Source organism: Oryzias melastigma, linkage group LG23, assembly GCF_002922805.2.
Source record: "Oryzias melastigma strain HK-1 linkage group LG23, ASM292280v2, whole genome shotgun sequence".
NCBI lineage: Eukaryota > Metazoa > Chordata > Actinopteri > Beloniformes > Adrianichthyidae > Oryzias > Oryzias melastigma.
The window spans coordinates 1,325,308-1,348,006 of NC_050534.1; the positions used below are offsets into that span (position 1 = coordinate 1,325,308).

General features: G+C 41.6%; 3 protein-coding genes across 7 annotated transcripts; 1 reads left to right on the forward strand and 2 right to left on the reverse strand.

Moving 5' to 3' along the window:
• Window positions 1-455: 455 nt before the first annotated feature.
• On the reverse strand, window positions 456-4,454 carry atp23 (ATP23 metallopeptidase and ATP synthase assembly factor homolog). The gene is made up of 6 exons (XM_024294695.1): window positions 4,307-4,454; window positions 4,165-4,210; window positions 2,603-2,684; window positions 2,392-2,529; window positions 2,242-2,325; window positions 456-1,085 (listed from the first exon to the last, which is right to left on the reverse strand). Exons 1-6 carry the CDS (start codon window positions 4,452-4,454, stop codon window positions 882-884), a joined length of 702 nt encoding a protein of 233 aa, XP_024150463.1. The 3' UTR covers window positions 456-881.
• A 4-nt stretch (window positions 4,455-4,458) lies between these two features.
• rpap3 (RNA polymerase II associated protein 3) lies at window positions 4,459-13,925 on the forward strand. Of its 2 annotated transcripts, none has more exons than XM_024294690.2 (17): window positions 4,459-5,009; window positions 5,132-5,392; window positions 5,460-5,609; window positions 5,681-5,791; window positions 6,024-6,151; window positions 7,680-7,801; window positions 7,877-7,947; window positions 8,012-8,137; window positions 8,212-8,339; window positions 8,415-8,536; window positions 8,610-8,680; window positions 9,844-9,924; window positions 11,077-11,267; window positions 11,340-11,502; window positions 11,587-11,684; window positions 13,376-13,476; window positions 13,546-13,925. In XM_024294690.2, exons 2-17 carry the CDS (start codon window positions 5,240-5,242, stop codon window positions 13,629-13,631), a joined length of 1,902 nt encoding a protein of 633 aa, XP_024150458.1. In that variant the 5' UTR covers window positions 4,459-5,009; window positions 5,132-5,239; the 3' UTR covers window positions 13,632-13,925. The 2 variants fall into 2 exon arrangements, with proteins under 2 accessions (XP_024150458.1, XP_024150457.1); XM_024294689.2 differs by having other exon boundaries at window positions 5,232-5,392.
• A 344-nt stretch (window positions 13,926-14,269) lies between these two features.
• mapk12b (mitogen-activated protein kinase 12b) lies at window positions 14,270-21,765 on the reverse strand. Of its 4 annotated transcripts, none has more exons than XM_036210121.1 (12): window positions 21,474-21,762; window positions 20,043-20,167; window positions 19,882-19,940; window positions 19,692-19,803; window positions 19,569-19,598; window positions 17,996-18,043; window positions 17,807-17,921; window positions 17,657-17,728; window positions 17,462-17,541; window positions 16,573-16,651; window positions 16,326-16,499; window positions 14,270-14,423 (listed from the first exon to the last, which is right to left on the reverse strand). In XM_036210121.1, the coding sequence occupies exons 1-12, from the start codon at window positions 21,484-21,486 to the stop codon at window positions 14,359-14,361; spliced, it is 972 nt and encodes a 323-aa protein (XP_036066014.1). In that variant the 5' UTR covers window positions 21,487-21,762; the 3' UTR covers window positions 14,270-14,358. The 4 variants fall into 4 exon arrangements, 3 of the variants coding, with proteins under 3 accessions (XP_036066014.1, XP_024150459.1, XP_036066013.1); XM_024294691.2 differs by having other exon boundaries at window positions 20,043-20,172; window positions 21,474-21,760; XM_036210120.1 differs by having other exon boundaries at window positions 17,657-17,921; window positions 20,043-20,172; window positions 21,474-21,763.
• Between the last annotated feature and the right edge of the window lie 934 nt (window positions 21,766-22,699).

The window sequence follows — 22,699 nt, forward strand, 5'->3', positions numbered from 1 at the left end:
TAAACTTATACACCATTTCCATCATTTTTGAACCATAGCTTACTTATATTTAAAGCATTTCATGTTTTTTTTTATATAGATATTGTTTTGCATCATTTTTTCTTTAAATGTAGCATATCAGTGGTTCTGTTTCTAGAATTATCCTGATAACGGTTGAAAAGTTCCAGTCTGTTAAAAATTTTGTGTTAAAGCGTCACCGGCGAGGCCGCAGGTGTTAAAGGGTTAAACCAGCTGAACTTTGACCAATCAGGGACTCAGATTTGGTAGTTACATAAGAGTAACGTTTTTTAATACTTCTGTATTTGACACTGAGCCTCTTCTGACTGTGAGGACATAGCGACAGTCCAGTGTGAACTCCATACCGCGCTATCCAGCATGTTCTTGAACGTGCACCCGTGTGTACGAAGAATAACACAGACTCTTATTGAACTCGAGAACAAAACAGTTGAAGACAATAACTTAAAATTAAACTTTAATCAGATCATCTCAAAGCTTAGTCTGACATCAGCACAAATAGTGCAAGATACATGAATCACGTGGAGGTCCTTCAGTGATCAGAAGAACCAAAACATAAACATCTATGTGTGTCACAGCTGGACTTAAAATATGAGAAACAAACAAATCAAAAGCACCTTTTTATTACATCACCTACAATAATTACGCCTCATTTATTGATTCACTTCAAGGGCGACACCATCCGAACTACCCTTCATCAGCAGTCAGCCAACGAAGGGACAGAAGATGAAATGTTCTGCTTGTCTTTACTGTCTCCAGGACAAATCCTTTTCCCGCCGCCCCTTCTGAAGGGAAACGACAGATTTAACAGTCACTCTCTGGTCTGCTGCGCTGGATCCACACTGCAGCCTCTGCTGCTGCAGACACTACAGATTTTTGTAATAGTGATCCCTGTTTGTGTAGTCTCTGTGAGCAAACTTGGCGTCCTTCTTGCCGTGTGGGATCCGTCCGAAGGGGGCGTGGTCATTAAAACACGAGTCGAAGACCGAATCCACCATTCTCTCCGCCTCTTCCCGGGTGATCTTCCTCACAGCCAGGATGGAGCGCAGAGCGCGACCCCGAACGCACTCCTGTTCAAACAAGAGGACAGTTTACTCAAAGAGACGCCAACGTGACATTTCACACGCCATTTCATTCAATGGTTTTATGTGCCTGACATTTAACTCATTCATGCCTGAATTTATTTTCAGTTATATCAAAAAGACTCTGTTTTTCTGTTCAAGGTGAAGCTACATGCTACCGTCTTGGATTAAATGTGAGGTTGTGAATTGGCACCATAAAGTGTGAAAGTGTTAACACCAGAGCTGGAAGGTAAAAACACAAATTCACTCTTACATCTGTTCATTTTTACACATTTCTGACCCACTGAAAAAATGTCCATGACTTCTTGGAATAATCAAGATGCCTTTGGCTTTGGCTTTGCAGTGCAGGTGCTAGGATGCAGTGGATGCAGTTTATTTTTCTACAGATGAAAGCATGGCCATGAAAGTTAAAGTCAGCTGTCTTTGTAAGGTTCAGATTGGCCCTCAGAGCTGCTTCAGGTAAAAGTTTCTGGACTTTCTGCAGTGGAATTGTAACAAACTGTGACATGAAAACATGGCGTAACAGATTTTTGTTTCATTTTAATACCATTCCCTGCTGACTTTATATAAAAAAAATGAACACTGACATTTCCCTGATATAATTCATAACCTTTTCAGGTGCCTAAATGCTGCTCGAACTGGTGCTTTAAAAGTAAATAAATTCTTTTACGCCTTTGGCATTTTGACTGAAGCTCCGCCCACCCTCACAACCACACCCATTCTTTTGCAAACCGCCTACGATCGCTGGAAAGGTAAAATAATTTCTGAATAGAACAGTTAATTATCGTGTCCTAAACAGCACATTGAAATCTGTGCTCAGTCCTGTACCAGTAGAAAGGCGTGTGTCGGTCCGGTACCAGCTTGGCACAGAGTTTGGGTCCACATCCCTATTATATGTTGGCTCAGTTTTTTGTCTGTTTACAAATCTCCCCCCTTCCATCTGTGTTTCTGTACATTAAGAAGATAGGAGATCCGTCTATGAATGAAGAGACGGGAAGCGTCAAATCAAAAACTTTGCCTTTGTTACTAAGTACGACAGTCTTTTTGCAGGTGGAGTATCCATGACGCACAAATACAATCACCGTTTACAATCTATCTGAAATAAGGGGAGGGGTCAATGTACACATAAATATTGTGACTGTACCTGTTGATGCTTCTTTAGCCCAAAGTTAAACCTGGAAACTTCACTAACAAAGGAGCAGTCTCCGCTGAGGTTAGCTGCTCGGATCTAAAGAAAAGAAAACAAACATTTGTTCAATAAGTTAAACGTGTTTGTAATTCTAAAGAAGATTACCTCTGAACAAGCCAGATGTCTGAAGTTGTTGAACCAGTCCACGTGCGCCCGGCAGTGGTCGAAGGCGTGAATGAGCTCGTGTGCCACCACTCGGTTCATGTGGGACTGCTGATGGATGTTGTTCTGACACAACACGATCTGGAGGACCAAAAGCTCTGCTGAATGTCAGCTTTGCTGGCACAGTAACCACTGCCATCTACAGCCACTGTACCTGAGAGGACGCCGCGTCGAAGCCGCCACTGACCGTACCGTCACAGTCCTCGCAGGAGAAATGGCGCTCTTTCAACACTTTACTGGGAACAGGAAGAAGTCTGTTATGATGCAGCCTTCATTTCTGATACCGCTGCTTTCTATCTGTGCTTTGAAATATGATTTACAACGATCAAAGTCCATCTCACTCAAAACCAAAGAAAGTTCCCAATATCCCATTGATGATGGCGCCGTGGACTTAAGAGCTTTGATTTGTAACGTTTGGTTTCTCAACCTTATGAACAACAAGAGCAAAGACTATTGAACACCAAAGACGTCACCAACAACACCTAATTAACACGCGCTCCTTGAAGTACCGTCACTCTTCAACCGCCTATGCTATCAATGCGATTCCAACAGAATCTGATGTGGAGAAACGCGACTGAATATCAGTGAAAATCTGCTTTTCTCAGAATCAGCTGATTTATGCTAGTCGCGTAAACACTGTAAATGATTGCAAATCAGCACAGAGCTGCTCTGCTTCAGAATCCACCGAAACGAAGTTACATGTGTAAAGAGTAGAAAAGTTACAGTAGTAGAAAGAATGTCAATGCTGGAGCTAAAGGGTTAACTGGAGTGATTTCTATTAGCACTAAAGCTAACATAATTGATACAGGAGAAGCACTTCCTGGAAGTTTCTTCCTACTCCTCCATTTACAGAGTTTTTATCTCTATTGTCAGCGTTTGCTCCGTATGAGAATTACAACTATTACCCATGATGCAATCTGTTTGTCACACACAGTATTCAGACCGTTGCTACAATGGAAGTAGGACAACCTGGTATGTTTAGAAGGATTTCATGTTTTCATTTAAAAACAAGAATTAAAAAAACTTTGGTGAAACTGACACACGATGACGAGAGCCTGACCAAACGGTTCTTATCTTACAGAAAACTAAACTAGTGACAGTCAAATGTATCTGTAGAAACTCTAAAGCATTCCTTCGTTAGAGTCTCACTGTCATCATCTCAGGGTCTACTGTAAAAGTGCTTTCAGAGGTCTTTCATTATAACTCTGCTGTTTTCTAGGACATAGAGCAGCATCAGGCAGCAGGAGTTCATTAGACATTTGCCTCTGAGTTGGTTGTGAATGGGACTGTTGGTGCAGAGGTAAGCCTTCCCTCATTTCCCATCATCTCTTTGTTTACAGTCTCTCCCACTAACTTACAGCCTTGCACACCCCCAACTAGCATTCACTGTGGAACAAAATTGGCGAGCAATATCAGAGCTATTCAGCCGTCCAGTTCTGATCCAGATCCCAGTTCAGACGAGGAACAAAAGACGTTCATGGATCTATTTGTCTGTTAGTGGAATATCAGAATGGAGCGGAGCAAGAAGCCTGTGGCCAGCTGATTGAAGCTTCTACGTCACAGTCACAGGTTTGTCAAAAGCATTGTTTCATCTGCTCCTGATCACAATTGAATAAATAAATACGTGTCCTCAATCATGAGTAAAACGGCACAAGAACACGTGACAAACACCAACAACAGGATTTTCATTGGAGTGGGTCTCTGTGTGAAACTCACCAGCCGGAGCTCTTCATGGCCGTGAGGAGGAGTTTGGCGTAAGGACCTGTCAGAAACAGACAGCTCTCAACTTCAACGAAACCACCGAGAACCGCTTCAGCTACACGTGCAGAAAATCCTTCAAGCTGAACTCAACACTCACTTGTTTCCATTGCGACCTGTAACATGAATTTACACTTGTGGTTAAATGTTTGTATGCTCTCTTTGAAGGACGTGGTGTTCTGTTTCCCCTCATTTCTCTCCGGGAACAGGTCGTATCCATACTCCTCTTCTGTTTTCTTTTGGTTCATTCCGTTCTCTTAGCGCTGTCTGAGCATAAATTGTGTTTAAACTAGCTAGCAGAGGTCATTTCTTCGCTTTAAAGATCACGTGGTACCACGAGGTCAAAGGTAACTGCAAATTCTTGAAAGTTAAATTATATAAATCTTTTTTTTTTCAAATCCAAAAGTTGTAGTTATCGTTAATCCGCATCAATAAACTATTTCCTCGTTTTCATTCAGTTTTACGGTTTATTTGTCAAAGATCGTCTATTCAGAATGGCTTGGACAGCACTTCACTCGAACGTGAAAAGATTAGTGGACGTAGTACGCATGCGCATGACGCTGATCAAGTTTTTGATTTTTCACTGCAAAATATATTATTTGAGCATATTCAACATAAATGTATGTTGTATAACTATATAAGATAATTTGTTTGTTTTTGTTTTATTACCGATAACAGCTTGGACTAACCGGGATTCATTTATGTGAGTACCTAAACGATCTTTGGCTACATAACGTCACCGCGTACGGACGCAAAGCACTCTGGGACCACGCTGTCATGGCTGCGAATATAAACAGAAAAGTGTAAGTATTGGCGCCTTTTGGATTTTATATTATTGTACAACATAATTTTAAAGTTTATGACCTAAAACACGAATACAAAATATTTAACTCAAAGTTTTCATTTGACTTTCCGAAATACGCAGTTACCAACCGGCTAGCTGCTAATACCAGAAGCTAGACGGGCTAAACTGGATTTTAATTTAGGACTTTAAGGACTTTTGAAAGAGAATTTGTGGGTCCTAGGCGGTAAAATGTCCGGTGGAAACAAAGGCGCTGAGGTTCCGCTGCAGATGAGGCAGAATATAGATGAGCTTCACAGCTTCATGAGGGAGCTGGAGAGCTGGGAGGCAGACATCAAGAAGAAGGACAACGAGCTGAGAACGGGAGGGGTGCAGGAGGTCCAGGTAGGTCTTTACAGGTGAAGAGGGGCCTTGTTTCGCATGTTAGACTCTAATCCTGTTTGTGTCCCAGAAAAAGCTCCCCCCTGTGCGCAACAAGGACTACAGAGCAAAGATGAAGAAGAAACAGAAGGCCAACAGCCACACCAAAGCAGAGAAGACTGAAGAAGAAGCTTCCAGAATCAAATCATATGACTATCGCTCATGGGACAAGTTTGATGTGGTGAGCTGTGCTTTCCATATGGTGTTTAACCGAATCGCTGCTCCTTCAGTGGACCTTTCTTCTGGCTGCAGGACAAAGCCCTCACAGAACTGGACAAAGACGAAGGTCCAGAGGAGTCCCACGAGTCTGACTCCGAGGATGCTGCCGTGGAACCGGAGAAGGCACTGAGCGAAAAAGAAAAGGTCCACATCCTCGCCACATTTCTGACTCGCTCATATGTTCACATCCGAGCGATGTGGATCAACATGGCTGAGAAGTTTCATTTCTTTGGCTTTACAAAGTTGTAAACCTAACAATATATATTTACAACGAAACAAAAGATTCCCCGTGGAAGCATTTGCTTTATACCGATGTGTCTATGTTAGTACCAGAAATGTCTGCTAGATCACTCTCACTCTGTGCTCCTTTATTCAGGGGAACGCCTTTTTTAAGGAGGGGAAGTACGACGATGCCATCGAGTGCTACACCAGAGGGATGAATGCAGATCCATCCAATCCCGTGCTTCCCACAAACAGAGCCAGCGCCTTTTTCCGCCTCAAAAAGTAAGAATGGATCAACAATGTTACAAAAAAACCCCAAGAAAAATTGAAAAGAATTCTACCAAACACAATTAAAAAAACTTTCACTTTTTTAATGGATAGAAAAGGAATTCTGTAAGCATTTTAAAGGGTTAAATATCAAAATAAAATAACCGCAGTGCGCTGGGAGGAAAAGAACAAAACATTTGATCTTGTTTTGTAAATTGGCTTCAAATCAGAAAATCATTATTTTTTACTCCTCATTGATTAAACTGGTTTCTCTTTCATTTGTCTTTAGTGCTGAAATGATGGGTCACTTGCTGTCTGTCATTCACTCACAATGACTCTCACTCAGCAGAACGTCCAACATCCTTGTGATCTTCAGCGATCACAAACTCTTAACCAGAATGTTGGTCTAAGGGTGAGAGCGCTACCACTAATTCATGAAAAAAAGACTTTTTTCATACAGTGCTTTCCTGTTGGATTTATCACCATAGCAACCATTGTATTTTTTTGGTCGCCTGGGCGTGGCGAACAGATCCATGTGATTTTTAGAAGAATTGGCAAAAGTAATTTACAATTTCCTTAGCAACAGCGGGTTTTTTCTTTTTTAATCTCACCCACATTCCTATTACATTCATATTGTGTGACATATTCTGTCATTCAGCTCGTCTGAGCTGAGAATTGTTTTAATAAATGTTCACAATATGCCAAGAAAAATATGCAAGCAACAGGGAAACACAAGCTGTAGGTCCTGTGTCCATCCCATAATAATTTCTAAGCTTCCTTTGGATTTCCCTGACACATGTTTTAGTTTTGTTAGTAGATTTTGATCTATGGTCTCCTAACTGCTCGAGCATTGTTGAGAAACTACATGGGGAAAAATGTTGGAGTTGGATGTAGCAGACTTTAAACGGCGTTAGCGTGGCGAGCTCGCTGGAGTGGCTCACTCATTTTTCACTGAAATATTTTGAAAATATAATCCACAAATCCCTGGTTTAAGCTGAACTAAATGATAGAACATACAATGTGAGCATAATGTGCATGTGGTTAACAAAAATCTCTGTTCCCAAGGAAATCCAAAACTTAACTTTTGCAGATTCTTCTGGAAATGACACAGAGCTGTTTGTCATCCCCAGACGACCAAAAGATCAAACGGTTGCTATGGAGATCAAACCACCAGGAAAGACTGCCATTTTGAAAGAAAGTGTTTTGTACTCGTGAATTTGTCACATTCAGCTCTGGCAGAGGGGGAGGGGCTTGAATCTGCTGCTCAGCCTGTGGGGGCAGGGCCAACGAGGGCAGGTAGCACCTATGCTGCTCTATTTACATTTTTAATGTTTGCTGCATTTGAGCATGAACATAAGAACAAATGATTTGAAAGTCTTATCTTATATCCTAAAAGTGAAAATCCCATGAACTAATTTCATCTGTAGAAGTCGGTCAAACCATGAAATGTTGGATCCTGTTTTTCCTCAAACCCAGATCGCTGACTTTCCTGCGGATGTTCTTCTCGTGGTGTTTGGAGTTGTGACGCAGCGTCTCTCTGCAGGTTTGCCGTGGCCGAGTCTGACTGTAACCTGGCCATCGCTCTGGACGGCCGGTACGTCAAAGCGTTCTGCCGGAGGGGAGCGGCTCGCTTGGCGCTGAAGAAACACGACGCGGCGCTCGAAGGTAGGGGAGTGGCCTAGAGCGATGCGATTTTGAATGTTCGTCTCGGCGTGACGGCATGAGTCTGTTTCCTAACAGACTACCAGACGGCTCTGAAGCTAGATCCCGGGAACGTGGAGGCGCAGAACGAAGTGAAAAAAATCCAAGAGGTGGGCGGTGCTTCTGTGTCTCCATCTCTGTGTTTTTATCCTCCTCATACTCCACCTTCCTCAGGTCCTCGGGCATCAGGTTAATGATGCACGGAGCGAGCAGCAGGAGGCTCCTGCAGGAGATCCTGAGCAGCAGAAGCTGCTGGAGGAGCAGAGGAGGAGGCAGGAGGCCGTTCTGCACAAAGACAGGGTGAGTCGTGCTGCAGGTGGGAAAGTGATACCTGCCTCATGTCTCCCAGACATGGAATGTCGTGATCTCTTTAGGGGAACGCCTACTTCAAAGAGGGGAGGTACGAAGCGGCCGTGGAGTGCTACACCAAAGGAATGGAGGCTGACTGCATGAACGTCCTTCTTCCTGCAAACCGAGCCATGGCGTTCCTGAAGCTGGAGAGGTACGCCCTCCACTCAACTGTCCAGAACTGTAAAGCAAGACAAACTGTCGTCAGCGCTCCCTTTGCTGCGTACAGGTTCAAGGAGGCAGAGGAAGACTGCAGCACAGCCATCTCCCTGGACAGCAGCTACTCCAAGGCCTTTGCTCGCCGCGGCACGGCCAGAGCGGCGCTGCGGAAACTGCCGGAGGCCAAACTAGGTGCCCCGCTGTCCGGCAGTAGCTGGCTCTGTCCAGCAGGTGGAGCTGCACTCACACAGCTGTGTCCCTACAGATTTTGAGCAGCTGCTGAGACTGGAACCAGGGAACAAGCAGGCGCTGAACGAACTCCAGAAACTCCAGAGCGTACGTACAGACATCCTCACGGGGAGCCAGGAGAGCCTGACGGAGATCCGACTCTGCAGAGACTGCTGTGCTGCAGCACAGTTTAGCTTAGGAGACCTTGAGGACACAACTAGGATGAAGCTCTTTGGTTACATGTCTAATTAAATCCAAAATTGAAGATTTCTGCTTAATATCGTTGAAAAATATATTTGTCTTTTTTTAAAATATACTATGAAGACATTATTTTCACTATAATGTGTCGCGTAGAGGAAAAAACATGAACATTGGATTTCCTATTTATTATTTAGATACTATTTCCATATATTTTTGTAAAATCGGTTTTAACTAGTTAACAGTTTTCATCACCTGAGGAAGTGACTCCATGAAAAACCATTTTTATGGCTCTGACCTGGACAGGATGATAAAAGAGACAGGAAACCCACACACAGAACCGGCGCTTTCTGCTTTACACTGTCTTCCTGTTAAATTTAGAATGATTTTGGAATGTCATTTTAGTTTTTTGAGTTTTTCCTGGACAAACCCCCACATATTTTACTGACCTTTTAACCCCCTCCTCTTCTGCCTGATCCTTGAGGTCTACAAACAAAATATTTAACAAATGCCACAAACCAGAGCAGATCTTTGCTCCTCATCTTTGGAAGTTGTTTTCTTTGTGACTTCATCAGATCATCTCTGAGTCTTTTAAATCCCAGGTAAAAACAGGCTCTTAGTTGGTCTCAGTCTGTGTGGATCGCAGGCCCTGACACTGTAGGATATTTTATTCTCTCTGTGATTAGCTTTTTGTTTTATGCCTTCTTTAATTTTTCTAAAGTATTTTGTGATTTAATTCTGCAAAATGTTTTTTTTTTTTTTTTTTAAACCTACCAGAAACTACACTTCCCAGAGCTCCGCCCCTTCTCATATTGTGTTACTGAGAAGCTCCAAGTGTCCTCTGTAGACAGTGAATGCAGTAGTTTAGGTTTAGAAAGGTCTGTATGGTTACAGTGCTGGAAGTCAGGAGGATGGAACTAAGAATGGATTTACTGGTTCAGCAGAACATTTGCAAAAGCAACTATAGAACTTGATTGAGCTGTGCAGCAGAGGAAACCACTATGCCTGATGGGAAAATGATCTTTAAGATGCTTCCTGTCCACATGTTTGATGCCTTTGACGTTTGTGTGCAGGAGTTGGATCTTCCTCAAGCAGTCGAAGGATTCCAGAGAACAGTGGAGCCCATCGACAAACCAGAACATCTGCGCTCAACGGTGAGCTCCAAGTCTTTATTAGTTTGTGGTCATTTCTCTGGTTACTTGTGTGGGCATCGTGAACGCAGCTTAACATTGAATGGAGTAGTTGCTGTAGTTTTGTATACAGCACTCTGTGAACAACCAGCTTCTCCCGCTTCCTTTAGGAACAGGTAACTGTTATCTTTTCAAAATAATACATCTATTTTTTAGAGCCGGGAATCAATTAAAGAAAATCAACGAATTAATTACAAACCTGGGAAAAAAATTAATTGCAATTACCTTTTTTTTGTTTCTGACCACTTATTATCTATAAATAATCACAACATGAAATCATACACAAAACTGAACATTTAGAACACTTATTTTTAATTAAAGCTCTCAATTGATGTAAAAAAAATCACATTAATCCCACTTTTGTGTTGTGATTAATCATTGTTTAGCACAGTGTTTTACAAGGTACATTTTATGACAATACGCAGCTTTTGAACAAAACAAGTTTCATTTTTATTGTCTGAAAATTTTAAATGTATCAAGTTTTAACCCAGAAATGCAATTTGTGAGCACAAAACAGATCAACAGTAAGATCAGCAGAACTCTAAAGACTTTTATGTCTGCAGTTTTACTCCAACAAAACACAGATGCTGACGTTTGCTATAAGAACCTGCAGACTTAAAAAAAAAAAAAGTTCCAATCACTGCTCTGCATCACGGCGCCATCAGTAGTACCCTTTTGGTGAAAAGTGATCTAAACTGGAAAAAACAACTCAACAGGATGAAAGTACTAAAAACTGATTGGATATTTATTCCTCCAGTAAATAACCATGGCATGAGTGGGATAAAACGTTGAGGCAGGAGGACTGCTGCTCTGCCAGACGCAATTCATTTGCATTGAGTATGAATGTGTTGATTCTATTACATTAATCGCGTGCATTAAAAGTGCTATTTTTTTCTCAAATTCAGAGTTTTTTTAAATTATTTTATTAGACGTTCGTGATAATCACCAAAAAGTCTCTGAAACGTTTCCTTCCCTGTCCATAGAACCTGAAGATTTCCTTTTCTGACAGATTTACTGGATTCAACGTTTTCACGTCTTTTATGGAATTTCTTCTGTGTGATTTATTGTGGGATAAAAATGAAAAAATCAGACTCCAGCCGTCTTCTCACTTCCCAGAAGCCTCTGAGGAGGATCAACATCGAGGAGGTGGGCGGAGTCTCTGCACAGACAGCAGCTGAGTCCAAGTCCTCCATCCAGGAGGTGGTGAAGGACTCCAGAGACGGATCATCTCCCCTCTCAACGTCCCCCATCGCCAAGATCATCAAAATAGAGGAGATCCTGGACGCCTCCACCTCCGAGTCCAGCCGGTTGGTGCTGCTTTGTCCTGCAGGAGCCACTTCTGTCCATTTGTGGCGTTGATCACTTCCATTTGTTAGCAGATCTGACATCAAACCACCACCGGAGGACGCCGTTCACCTTCAACCAGCAACCGCCCCCCCCTCAGAGCCAGACCTGCCTCCTCCACCCACCAGCAGCTTCCAGCTGGAGTCCGACCTTCGGAAGATGAGAGGGCAGCCCCACGCCGTTTACAGATATTTACGGGTTAGCTTCATGTCGGGAACCTGTCTGGCCGTGAAACTTTTGAAGCTTCAAGAAACGGTTTGAACTGAATCTCCTCATCCGCAGCAAATCCAGCCTGAAGCGTACGGGAAGATTTTCCACAACTCCCTTGAACCGGACCTCCTCAACCAGATCCTGGAAACGCTGCACCACTTCTTCATCCCGTAAGCTCTCTGTATAGCATTTCCACCACAGCTGCGTGTTTTATCGGTTTGAATATTCATCTCCTAGTGCTACCCCTCAACACTCACCCTGACCTGTACTCAAAAAACAAATACATTTGTGACCCCACCTCAAAAAACAGCAGCAGAAACATCACAAAAAAGGAATCCTTCAACGCCTGAGGCGTCGTCGGTGATGCTCGACGAGCTGCTTCTCTCCTACACAACCTGCTGGAAAGATCGCATTAACGGTTGAAAAGTTACCGTTAATCAAAGGACAGGAACACTGAGCACAACTCTGACCTTTGACCTCAGGAAGAGATTAGCATCTTAAATTCCCAAAATGTCACTTTTATCAGCAGCTCCTCCTAACTCCCCTGCTTGGGGAAATGAGAAGTTGTAGATGTGTTTCAGTGTTTGTCATCCCCACACAACCAAAAAATACAATGGTTGCTCCGTAAGGGTTCCATCCACCTCATGACATCATCCTAGAGCGGGTGTGTCACCCATGAAAAATGAAAGGACTTTTTTTCTGTAAATATAGCTGTAGGTCTACATACACTTTATCCCCAAATCTGGCACCTAATGGGTTTGTTTTGGACTCAAATCTAGCTAGCGAAGGTTTTTAGAGGATTACTCAGAAATGCGTGAACGGATCCAAATACCGCTTTATAGTGAGCATTGAACAGTATAATGCACTTAAAAGCTCAAAAACTTGGTTTTTCATGGTATGGGCCCTTTAAAAATTCTTTCATTTTGTAAAGTTTGACGTTCCTGTGACCACACCATGATGCTTCCACCTCCAGGCTTTATTGTTGTTTTTTGTATCAAAGCCAAAGATCAGGTTAAAACTGAGAAAACTTGATCTGATTATAACAAACGTTTGATTGGAATAAACCATTTTGACAGGAACTATCTAAAATACTGGAAACGGTTGCAGAAGAAGAAGCGGCGAGTTTGGTTGTAAACAAGCGTGGCTGCTGCTAACGTGTAGCGAGGCGGTCTTCTGAGCGTGCCTTCATTTATTTTTGGTGAATTTTTCTCAATACGAGCAGTGAGTGCTGAATGTTTTTCCTTCGCTGCATGGACCCAGAGGAAGAATTAGTGATAGGTTAACACATTCAACCAGCAACATTTAAACACTTAAGACCTGTGTGGGCAAAGCAGCAATGCACATCTGGGCTGCATGTAAACATGAGTGAAAAACATCTGCCTCTATTTTTAATCTGAACATGATTTTACGTTTAAGCTGAGCAGTGTAAGTGTGATCACATAGCGGCTGGGTGGCTCAGTGGGCTAGGTGAAGGGCTGGCATGCAGAAGCCCTGGGTTCGATTCCAGGGTTGTCCACTGATCCCCACCCAGATTGGGTCCTTAGTCAAGACCCTTGACGCTGCTGCCTAACTGGGTCCCTGTGCCCCTCAAGTACAGGGTTGTGTCAGGAAGGGCATCCGGCGTAAAAACTCTGACAAATCACTGATGTGAAGCAGTGGGTGCTGTTACACTGTGGCGACCCCGAAAGGGATAAGCTGAAAGTGAGCTACAGTGTAAATGTGATCACATGTAGAAGAGGGACGGACAGCAGGATGATCATTCCTTCATTCCAAGCACTTTAACTGGGTCAACAGCACATCCAGACGCGTTCCCTGACAAACCCTGTGATGTGTTCAGTTCCTAACTCAAGCTTTTGAGCAGGAAGGAGCCTCCGGCCGTCACACTGGAGACCCTGAGCAGCCTGGCCGGCGTGAGGCGCTTCGACATGGCGGTAATGTTCATGTCGTCCTCGGAGAAGAAAGGTGAGCTCCTGCAGAAAACACACCTCCTTCAGCCTTTTCCTCATATTGACCTAACCCTTCTCTGCTCAGTGATCACAGAGCTCTTTGACTTCCTGCTGCAGTCACAGCTGGACCAAACATCTGTGGAGGCCTTGAAGAAGAAATACGGAGTGTGACGCTTGAAAACACTTAACCGTTATGTTAGTTTTCTCCACACCAGAAATTCACTCAAATATCAATAAATTGTGTTTTATTAACAGCGATCCAAACAGGAAAGCCTCAACTGATTTGGTCTCTTTAAGTTTTTCTGAATTACTGAGCAAGTGTTGAATGTGAACTGAGAGCATACATCTGAAGCTGTTCTACAGTCAGAAATGGTGTTGCTGAGCAGACTGTAAGCTCCCTAAAACCTCCAGGCATCAGTGATTCATCTGCAGAAGTTCCTCTAATAAAGCTGCATTTTGTATTTCTCTTGTGGACTGTTTACTTTATTGCAGTTAATTGTTTGTGATCAGTGAACAAAAGCAGAAAAACATCAGCTCTCTGTCATTCCACTCTGAACAAACTAAGAGTTCATCCCAAAAATTACAACCAAAAATTCACTTTATTCTGAAATTCTAAACACAGGTTTACCTGCATGTTAAACAAGAAAACAAAACAGGATTTTTTTGTGTCACAAACTGATGTAAAAGCATAAAAACAAACATCATTTAAGACATAAAACAACCAGAAAGACAAAAATGTTTTGGTTCAGAAGCTGGAAAACTAAACAAGACAGCTTTTGCTTTTTTTGGAATTTGAAATAATTAAGATATTCATCATTGGCACTTTATTTCAAACACGATATACTAATAACCTATATACTAAAAATATATACATGTATTTCTGGGGTGTGACTACATCTTAAAGTGATGTTCCCTTTGAGTCTCTTGGGGGCCTGAAGGTCAGGATTTCTGTGAATGTGTGACCTGTGGACAGAAAAAAAGGATTTTATTGCATTGACAAGTTTGGGGATTTACAGTTTTTCTCAGTGGCTTTGGTGCGTTTCTCAGATCAGAATTGAAATTCTCATAACTATTAGTTCAACCTCCACGACACTTAGTCATTTGTGTACATCATAGTAGCAACTTCTCTCTCTGAACAAACTGCAAATGATTTTGGACATGAATCAGTTGCATTCATACGTTTCTCTGCTGTTTTTTGACATTTCCATTTGCTTATGTCATGTCAGTCAGAATTAATTATACTTATGGATGCTGAATAGTCGTTCTCAATAAAACTAATAGTCTTACTTTCATTGCTTGAGTCATTACACTCAAAATTGTTGAACTAGTTATCAAATGTCAAATATTAGCCATCTGACAAGCAAATTCTGTACCTTCCTTTATCATTTTGTCCTGGAAATGTCTCCTAAATTGAACAATTGATCTCAGGTGAATTTCAGCTGTCACTCATGAGGAGCTGTATGCAATTTTATGACCGGCATCCACATGAGCAAATGTCCCTGCTAGCAGCCATGGATGCAGCATGTGACGACATCACCGCGGAGTCCTGAAGAGGATGGATTCGCCACTCCAGGAGACACTTTCCTCGCTGCATCGAGGGATAACATCTGTTGTGATGTAGATGAAAATATGTGTCCAGACAGACAGGAACGTCTGGATGTTCCAGAATGATTTACTGTACTGTTACATGTGCTGTATATTGTTCACAGCTCTACCAAAAGGGTGACTTTATGTTAAACATCTACAGTGACTTTACTGCACATTTCAGATGGCTGTACAAGTAGTCCATAGTGCTGTCTTGAGCATTTTCAGGTGTCACCAAATATTTTTGCAATGAAAACACTGAAACTATAAACTGTCATAGTGAAAACATGACAAATCCATTTGACTATCTTGTTCATAAAGATGGTGTCAAGACTTTTCATCTTGATGGCACTGACAGTTTCATTGACATGAATACTGGCTTTTGAGGAATGGATGATCAATCTTGAGCATGTGACGTGCTTTTGCAGGATATCCACGAGGTTTTGCAGTTTGCACTAATTGTTTTGAGAAATGCACTAACTGCTGTGCAAATGTTAATAGTGTTCTGAGAAACGCACCAAAGTGACTGAGAAAAACTGTAAGGTCTAAAAACAATTGATATTTTAAACACTAAATTAATTCACATGATGGAAAATGTTCTTAAAGTTTCACACTAAATTTGATTTGTAAAACTGTTGAACATTTCTACAATATTAATTTAAAAAATGATTACTAAAAGTTGCGCCATGTTAGCTATATGTAACATTTTTGCTAAACGCTGGATTCTATTACACATTTTTACTAATCTAATGTAAGATTTCAATTATTTGAGGTTATGAAATCATCAAAGATTTTCACCTGGAATCCCAAAATAAATGTATATGATGGAAACGTCACTTAAATCCCTATCAACACTTAGAATGATATCAAATTAGCGCCCACTATGTATCTTATCAGCTAAAAAGACGTTTGTACTAACGCAGTGGAAGGATGTATTATTTGAGGTAAGGAAATCATCAAAGAATTTCTCCTGGAATAACAAATTAACTGGTAGAAAAGAACTATTTCTGACAAAACCTGGGACAATAATTACGCTAATAGTTGACACTGTAGGCTATTACCTATAGCAACATGTTTGCTAAAAGCAGGTATTCTGCGTGCTGATCACCAATCAAATGAAAGGTGTAAGTTATTTGAGGTCGAGATATTTTTAAGACCTTTACTTTGGATTCCTAATAATTATTTATGGTGGAATTGTAGCTGAATTTTCGGAGAACATTTGGAATGATGTAAAACTAGCAGCCACTGCACCGTGTTAGCTACAGGTGTGTTGTTGCTCACGTTTCCACTGGTCCAGGGGCAGGTCTGTGTTGTCCATGGTCTGGTCATATGGAAGAGCTTCAGTCTCTTCCTCGATGTCTCTGAACTCGTTAAAAAAGGGAAGCTCCAGCGTTTCTGAGGCGCTCGCTCTGCATTCGGGGTCCAAAAGCAGCATTCTCTCCAGCACGCACACGGCTGCGATGGACAAACAAACTTCAAAATCTGCATCATGGGGCCAAAGCAATAGGTGGACGAATAGAGAAGGTACCGTTAGAGCTAGCTTTGGAGAAAACGTAGTGCAAATCCTTTTTTGGCACTTTTGGTAGACTTCTGATGTAGTTTTTAGCCTGTTGAAGAGCAGATGATGCAGTTGATTAAATAATACAAATATTTTCATCATCATAGCAAGACAAAATTTTACAATTACATGCAGAGACATGTTAATTTACAAAAGTTAGCCTCATTCCTCCAGAATACAAAACTACTGTAAACTGTTGTTTCTTAAAAGCTAAACTAATGCAGGTGTTGGGCAAAGTTGTTTGATGATGCTACGTCACACCGGGCTCAGAATTGCGACTTCCATTTCCAATAGAAAGTGTATAATAATGCACTCGTATGAGCGTTTTATTCTTCTGTGTTTAAAACTCCCGTGTTAATGGGTCGCTACACAAGAAGTCTGTTTTCAGGCTCTTCGTACATAACACACGGCCATTAAACGTGCATTGAAAGTTGTACTTTGGCCAATCAGGAACTGGGATTTGGTAGTGTGGGTAGTGTTCTTTTCAAAACACGGAAGTACCAACTGTTTGAAAATTGATAATGGAGGAGAAATGAATCGTTGCTTTTTGTGTCAGAAGTCATTCATTTCTCAGAATCGAGCTGTGAAAGAAAAAGCCTGGAGCAAGATTGAGCAGATTTGAACAATATGACACGAATTCACACCAAACCACTTCAAACTACGAGTACATGTGCTAGTATCGGGTAGTGACAGTCCTGTATGAACATGGTAACGTTCTTGAAGTGGGTCACATGGCCGGTGTGTACGTAGCATCATATAGATAAAGAAATGTAATTGCAGTTGATTCCAGCTTCACATTCTGGAGTATTCATGGAAAACTGTGCTCCATAAATTGACAAAGCAGAGGAATTTTTCTCACATCTTGGCTTTGTAATTTGACAACAAAGTCAGGGCTTGGTGTTCCAGTGATTTTCATGATTTCCCTCAGTTGATCCAGGTCTGACAGCAGTTACAGTTCAGAATCTATTGCTCCACGTGTAAATTCAAGGCCCAGAATTGATCATCTTTCAGCACAACAAACCAGCTTCTCTGGACTGACGACTGGCAAGGATACGATCGTTTCCTTTGAAAAGCGGCTTTCCCAGCAGCATCTCTGCCATGATGCAGCCTGCAGACCAGATGTCCACTGCAACACAGGACAAAACAGATTTCTCCAAGTTAAACACGTTCCACACAGCGTTCCCACTATGAGGACGTCCTTTACCCGTCTGAGTGTAGTGCATCCAGTTCAGGATAACTTCCGGCGCTCTGTACCAGCGGGTCACTACGTAGCCGGTCATCTCTGCATCAGCCTGCCTCGCCAGACCAAAGTCAAGGATCTGAAGCAGATGGAGTGAATTTAGCGGCAGGAGAGCCTTTCAGATGACAAGAACTGTGTTTTTGTGCGATCTACCTTTAATTCACAGTCTGGGTTAATGGCTAAATTTCCAGGTTTGAGATCCTGTGGAAAAAGAAGTGTAAGAACTGTCAAGTTAAAAGAATAGTACGAAAAATAGCACCATCAGTGTCTATGAGGTTTTAAATAATGATATTAAATTATTCAGAGATGTAAACAGGCAGGTATACCCTGTTCTAATGAACTCTTGCCGCTCCGCAGAAACTATGTTCCAAAAACGACAGCTCTTTTGATTTAGTCTAAAAACAACATGACCAAGACCACTGGGAACGCTTTGAAAATAGATCAAAAGATGATCAGAGCGGGACTTTAAGATGGTGAGCTTGTTTTACAGTAAATCTAGTGAGATAATGTTTATGTTTGTTATTAAGCTAGTAAGGTCGTTCTTTTTTTTGTTTAGCTTGTAAGGTAGTTTTTAGCTAATAGACTAATTTTCAGTTTCTTGATAATTGCCATTTGATGAATAAAATGTACCCAAGCCTGTTTTAAAAACAAGGCAAATGTCCAGGTCAAACTAGCCTGATAGTTGTTCACTCCACAAAGATTTCACAGCCTCAAGAAGGCTTGGCTCCTTAGTCAAAAACACAAAGAAAACAACCTGCTTCTACGTACAGGAGCCTGTCTGTAGCTGTCATTATCAACAAAGGCTTTCGTACAAAATATTAACATTTTTTTCTATGCTATTTTCATCAGAAATTGTATATATATATATATATATATATATATATATATATATATATATATATATAGTCTCTCACAGGAGTGTCAAACTCAATCACAAAAGGGGCCAAAATCCAAAACACACTTTCGGTCACGGGCCGAACAAAATAGGCTAAAAACTGAAAAAAGCCTAAATTAGCCAAAACAGCTAGCATGTAGCTGAAATACTAACTAAACTCCAAAATAGCCTAAAAAATCATAGTAAATGCCAAAATCGTCTAAAAGGCTAGCAGAATGACAATTTTTAAAACTTTAAAACTGTAACTTTTTAACATAATTCTGAATAATAAAAAGGCAGGAATATTTTTCCAGAATATATCAACTTAAACCTTAAATAACTTTCAATATTTTACTCTCCATAAAAATTTATTTTGTCAAAATTATAAATCAGCGCAAGATAACATGAGGCCATTAACAACAATAAAATAAAATGATGTGGAGGGCCGGATCCGGCCCCCGGGCCTTGACTTTGGCACATGTGGTCTATAGTGCATCTTGTATATTAAGTATATCCAGTATATCTACTATATCTATAATATAGTCTATAGTTTGACTTCTTTACTGCTGGAGAATCCGTGGATTATTATCAACATGTGATGGGAATAATGCTGACCACAAGAGAAATATTTACTACATATATTTACTAAGAAAATGTCAAAAATCGTGTTTATTTTCCAGGGCTCCTTCTAACACAAAAACCAGACCTCCTGCCTGGAGATAACGGCTCAAAGCACACACAGACGCAAGGCTGCCTGTGTGGGAATCCACAAGAATAGCATTAATTGTGAAAGAAGAAAAAAGCCTGGCTCCCCCCAAAGGCTTCAAGTCTGGTAGGTCAGAGGTCACACACCCTGTGGACGATCCCGGCCGAGTGGATATACTGTGAAGAGACACAAACGACATCAGCTCTCACAGAGCCTCTCTCTAGAGGAGAACTTCAACCATCTGCTGCAGTTCCTGTCTCCAACCTCACCTTGAGGCCTTTCAGGATCTGGTAAACCAGGAACTGAACTCTGTCCTCCGTCAGCTTCTCCATCTTCATTAGCTTTCCCAGGTCGGTGCCCATAAAAGGCATAACCAAGTAACTACAGAGGGGAGGGGAAACAGAGGAGTCACAAACACAACCAGGCGCAGGGCGAGTCTAGGGTATCGCAGGAACTCACAAGTCCCGGAACCGATCCAGAGAGATCTCAGCCGTGAAAACGTCCAGCAGCCCGATGACCTGGGAGGAGCCAGCCAGGAAATGAAGAAGTCTTTTATTAAACTGTCACAAAGAATAAACCACACAAAGCAGCTTTAACAACCTACACCCAGAGAGTCTTACGTTTTCATGCCTCATGTGTTTGAGGAGCCGCAGCTCTCTGTAGGCTCTTTTAGCAAAGAGCTTGGACTGGAAGGGCCTGTGGAGCTTCTTGATGGCCACCTGTGCTGCTGTACGTCGGTCCCATGCTGAGCTGACAAACACACTCACACAATTAATGTCACTTGGAGAAAAACCTTCTTTTTCATCCATAAAAGCCTTTATTTGTTTTTTTTTTTAACTCGTCCTGTCCAACAGCTGAGCAAACAGATACGGGCTGAGAGCCTCTAGTGATGTTTAAAATTTTAAATAGACATACTTTTGACTTCTTGTCTGCTTGAGAGCAAACATTTGGGTTTGTGATATGATGGCAAAATAAAGTAACAGACCAAACATAACACCTGTAGAAATTGAGTGTTGGTGTTAAACTGGGGGCGGAGCTATCAGAGCAGACTCTTCCTGAAAGGGGCGGTCTCACTCTGTGACATCAGCATGTGAGGACCCACTCGTTTTTGTGGTTATGGGAGGGGCTACTGCTGAGAGTGCAGGTTTTTAAAGGATTCCTCAGAAATGCGTGAACAGTTCAAAATATCACTTTGGGGTTCTTTATAGTGAGGAATAAACATTACAACACTCTTAAAAGATCAGAAAGTTGTTTTTTCATGGCATGGCCCCTTTAAAGTCTTTCAAGTTCAGACTTTTCAGTTTTTCAGTGTTTAAAGTTTTTTGTACTTGTGAACAATAGTGAAGTATAGACCAAGCACAGTTGTGTCACTTGACACAACAATTGCCGTCCTTTAAAGACGGGGCATCACAAAACCGATGAACCAGAATGAAAGACAGTCCCGGGGAAGGGGGCAGCTGTACTCCTTCTAAAAGGAACACAGTTCTGGATGATTAGAAATAAATACTATTTTGATGAAAAACCAATACAAAACGGTTTTGAAAGGTATTTATTTACAGTTTACACATAAGCCTAGGAGCCACATTTAAATATTACAAAATCAGTTGTTCACCTTTTTTTATTTCTAGTGCAAAATAACCATGTATAACTTTAAAATAAAGACTTACCCTGAACAATATTTTCCCCATTTAATTACTTTGGTGGAAATCATTTTCTTAAGTTCTTCTAAATATTGTGCAGACGTCATTACAATAAAATCCTATGTATCTTTGAATGGTTCCTTGGTTTGTAATTTTGGAGAAAATGTCTCTTTTGGTCCTGAACAATGAGTCTGGGGGGTGGGCTTCTGCACAGAAACACAATACAGGCAGGGGCCTCTGAGGGGCCAGCTGTGCACTAACAAACACTGATTTATGTCTAAATGTTCAAAAGTTAGAGTAGTATTAGTTTGTCAAGGTGTTTTAAGAAAATCTATATTTCAGAAGAATTATGGACATGAAAACTCAACTGTGTTTGATTCTGGTGAAGTTGCAGTAACAGTCCAAACTCACCACACGGTCCCATAAGCTCCGGTTCCGATCTGCTTCAGGTCCCGGTACCTCTCCGGAACCTCCCACACGGTTCTGTTGACCTCCTGCCGGTAGAACCCGCTCCGGGACCGCGCGGCGATGGCCATTCCCCGCCGACAATAAGCAGCGCAGCGGTCAGGGTTCCGTCGGTCCGCTCTCGAGAAGAAAGCTGCGCGCGAGGAGCGCAGTCGCAACTTCTGCGCAGCCAGGAATTCCTGCAGACGCAGCCGGATGACCTCCGCGCGACACGCACGCGGTCTATCACGGCGCCGCCTGGGTGTGTCCTCGGTGTGTGTGGAGGGGGACAGTAGAGCATCTGCCCGAAGAAAACGTCTTTATTACACCGAACTGTTACAATCATTCCACTGTTTCAATATACAGGTAGCCTGCTATAAAACATGTGTTAATACTGTGTATATAGGTTTGTTTGACAGCTTAAATACATTTTTAGATTTAATAACTTCAATAGTCAGACTTGTCATCACTCAAAATACTTTAAAAGGAGGAAAACCTATTTCTCCACAAAAAAGCATCAGAATTGGTTAACTGTTAAAAAAAACACTGACCACATGTTCATGTGTTTTATTTGTAGAAGTTCAGAGGACAATTTGTTGCTTTTGCTAAACTAGGAGAATATCTTAATTGGATAAATTATCACAACTTCTTTTATTTGCTCTACTTTCACACTGCACTCTTGGGAGTGGACCAAGCTGCCTGGAAATGTAAAAAAAAATCCCAACTGGGTGTTGTAACTATTGACTGTATCTAAGAGCTGGACTGAGTGACCCCTGCCCCTTGGCGTTTCAAACAGGAAGTACCTGCCGGTGCAGGCAACGAGTGTCACTAAAGATGACACGCAGGCTTTTTCCTTTTGTCCAAGTAAAGAGCGACGCCATATTGGAATGGTATAAAAACAATGAGACATGGTTTAGCAGACACAGTAAAATGACCCTAAAATTATTCATTTTGGTCTGATTTTTAAAAGGAAAAAACTGATCATCAGAATAATCATTCCCAGGTCATGGTAATAATGATTTTGTACAAAGTGCAACAAATGAACGAGATTCTAAATATTTTTACAAACAATTATGTTATTATATAGGAAACCCAATTCATACCTGATCCATGGTTGTGATTTTATTCTAATCTACACCCAGACTGAGATTTACACAAACTGTTAGACTCGTCGCTCCGTGTTTATAAACGGG

Excerpts from the sequence above, each read along its gene's own strand:
- atp23 (XM_024294695.1), bottom strand. The coding sequence starts at position 4,454 with ATGAACCAAAAGAAAACAGAAGAGGAGTATGGATACGACCTGTTCCCG. Across the intron at positions 2,530-2,602 it reads TCGACGCGGCGTCCTCTCAG|ATCGTGTTGTGTCAGAACAA; the intron begins GTACAGTGGCTG and ends TTGGTCCTCCAG. Across the intron at positions 2,326-2,391 it reads GACATCTGGCTTGTTCAGAG|ATCCGAGCAGCTAACCTCAG; the intron begins GTAATCTTCTTT and ends TCTTTTCTTTAG.
- rpap3 (XM_024294690.2), top strand. The coding sequence starts at position 5,240 with ATGTCCGGTGGAAACAAAGGCGCTGAGGTTCCGCTGCAGATGAGGCAG. Across the intron at positions 8,340-8,414 it reads GCGTTCCTGAAGCTGGAGAG|GTTCAAGGAGGCAGAGGAAG; the intron begins GTACGCCCTCCA and ends TGCTGCGTACAG. Across the intron at positions 11,685-13,375 it reads CTGCACCACTTCTTCATCCC|GAAGGAGCCTCCGGCCGTCA; the intron begins GTAAGCTCTCTG and ends GCTTTTGAGCAG.
- mapk12b (XM_036210120.1), bottom strand. The coding sequence starts at position 21,598 with ATGGCCATCGCCGCGCGGTCCCGGAGCGGGTTCTACCGGCAGGAGGTC. Across the intron at positions 17,922-17,995 it reads ACCCAGACTGTGAATTAAAG|ATCCTTGACTTTGGTCTGGC; the intron begins GTAGATCGCACA and ends CATCTGCTTCAG. Across the intron at positions 16,652-17,461 it reads TCAAATTACAAAGCCAAGAT|GCTAAAAACTACATCAGAAG; the intron begins GTGAGAAAAATT and ends GCTCTTCAACAG.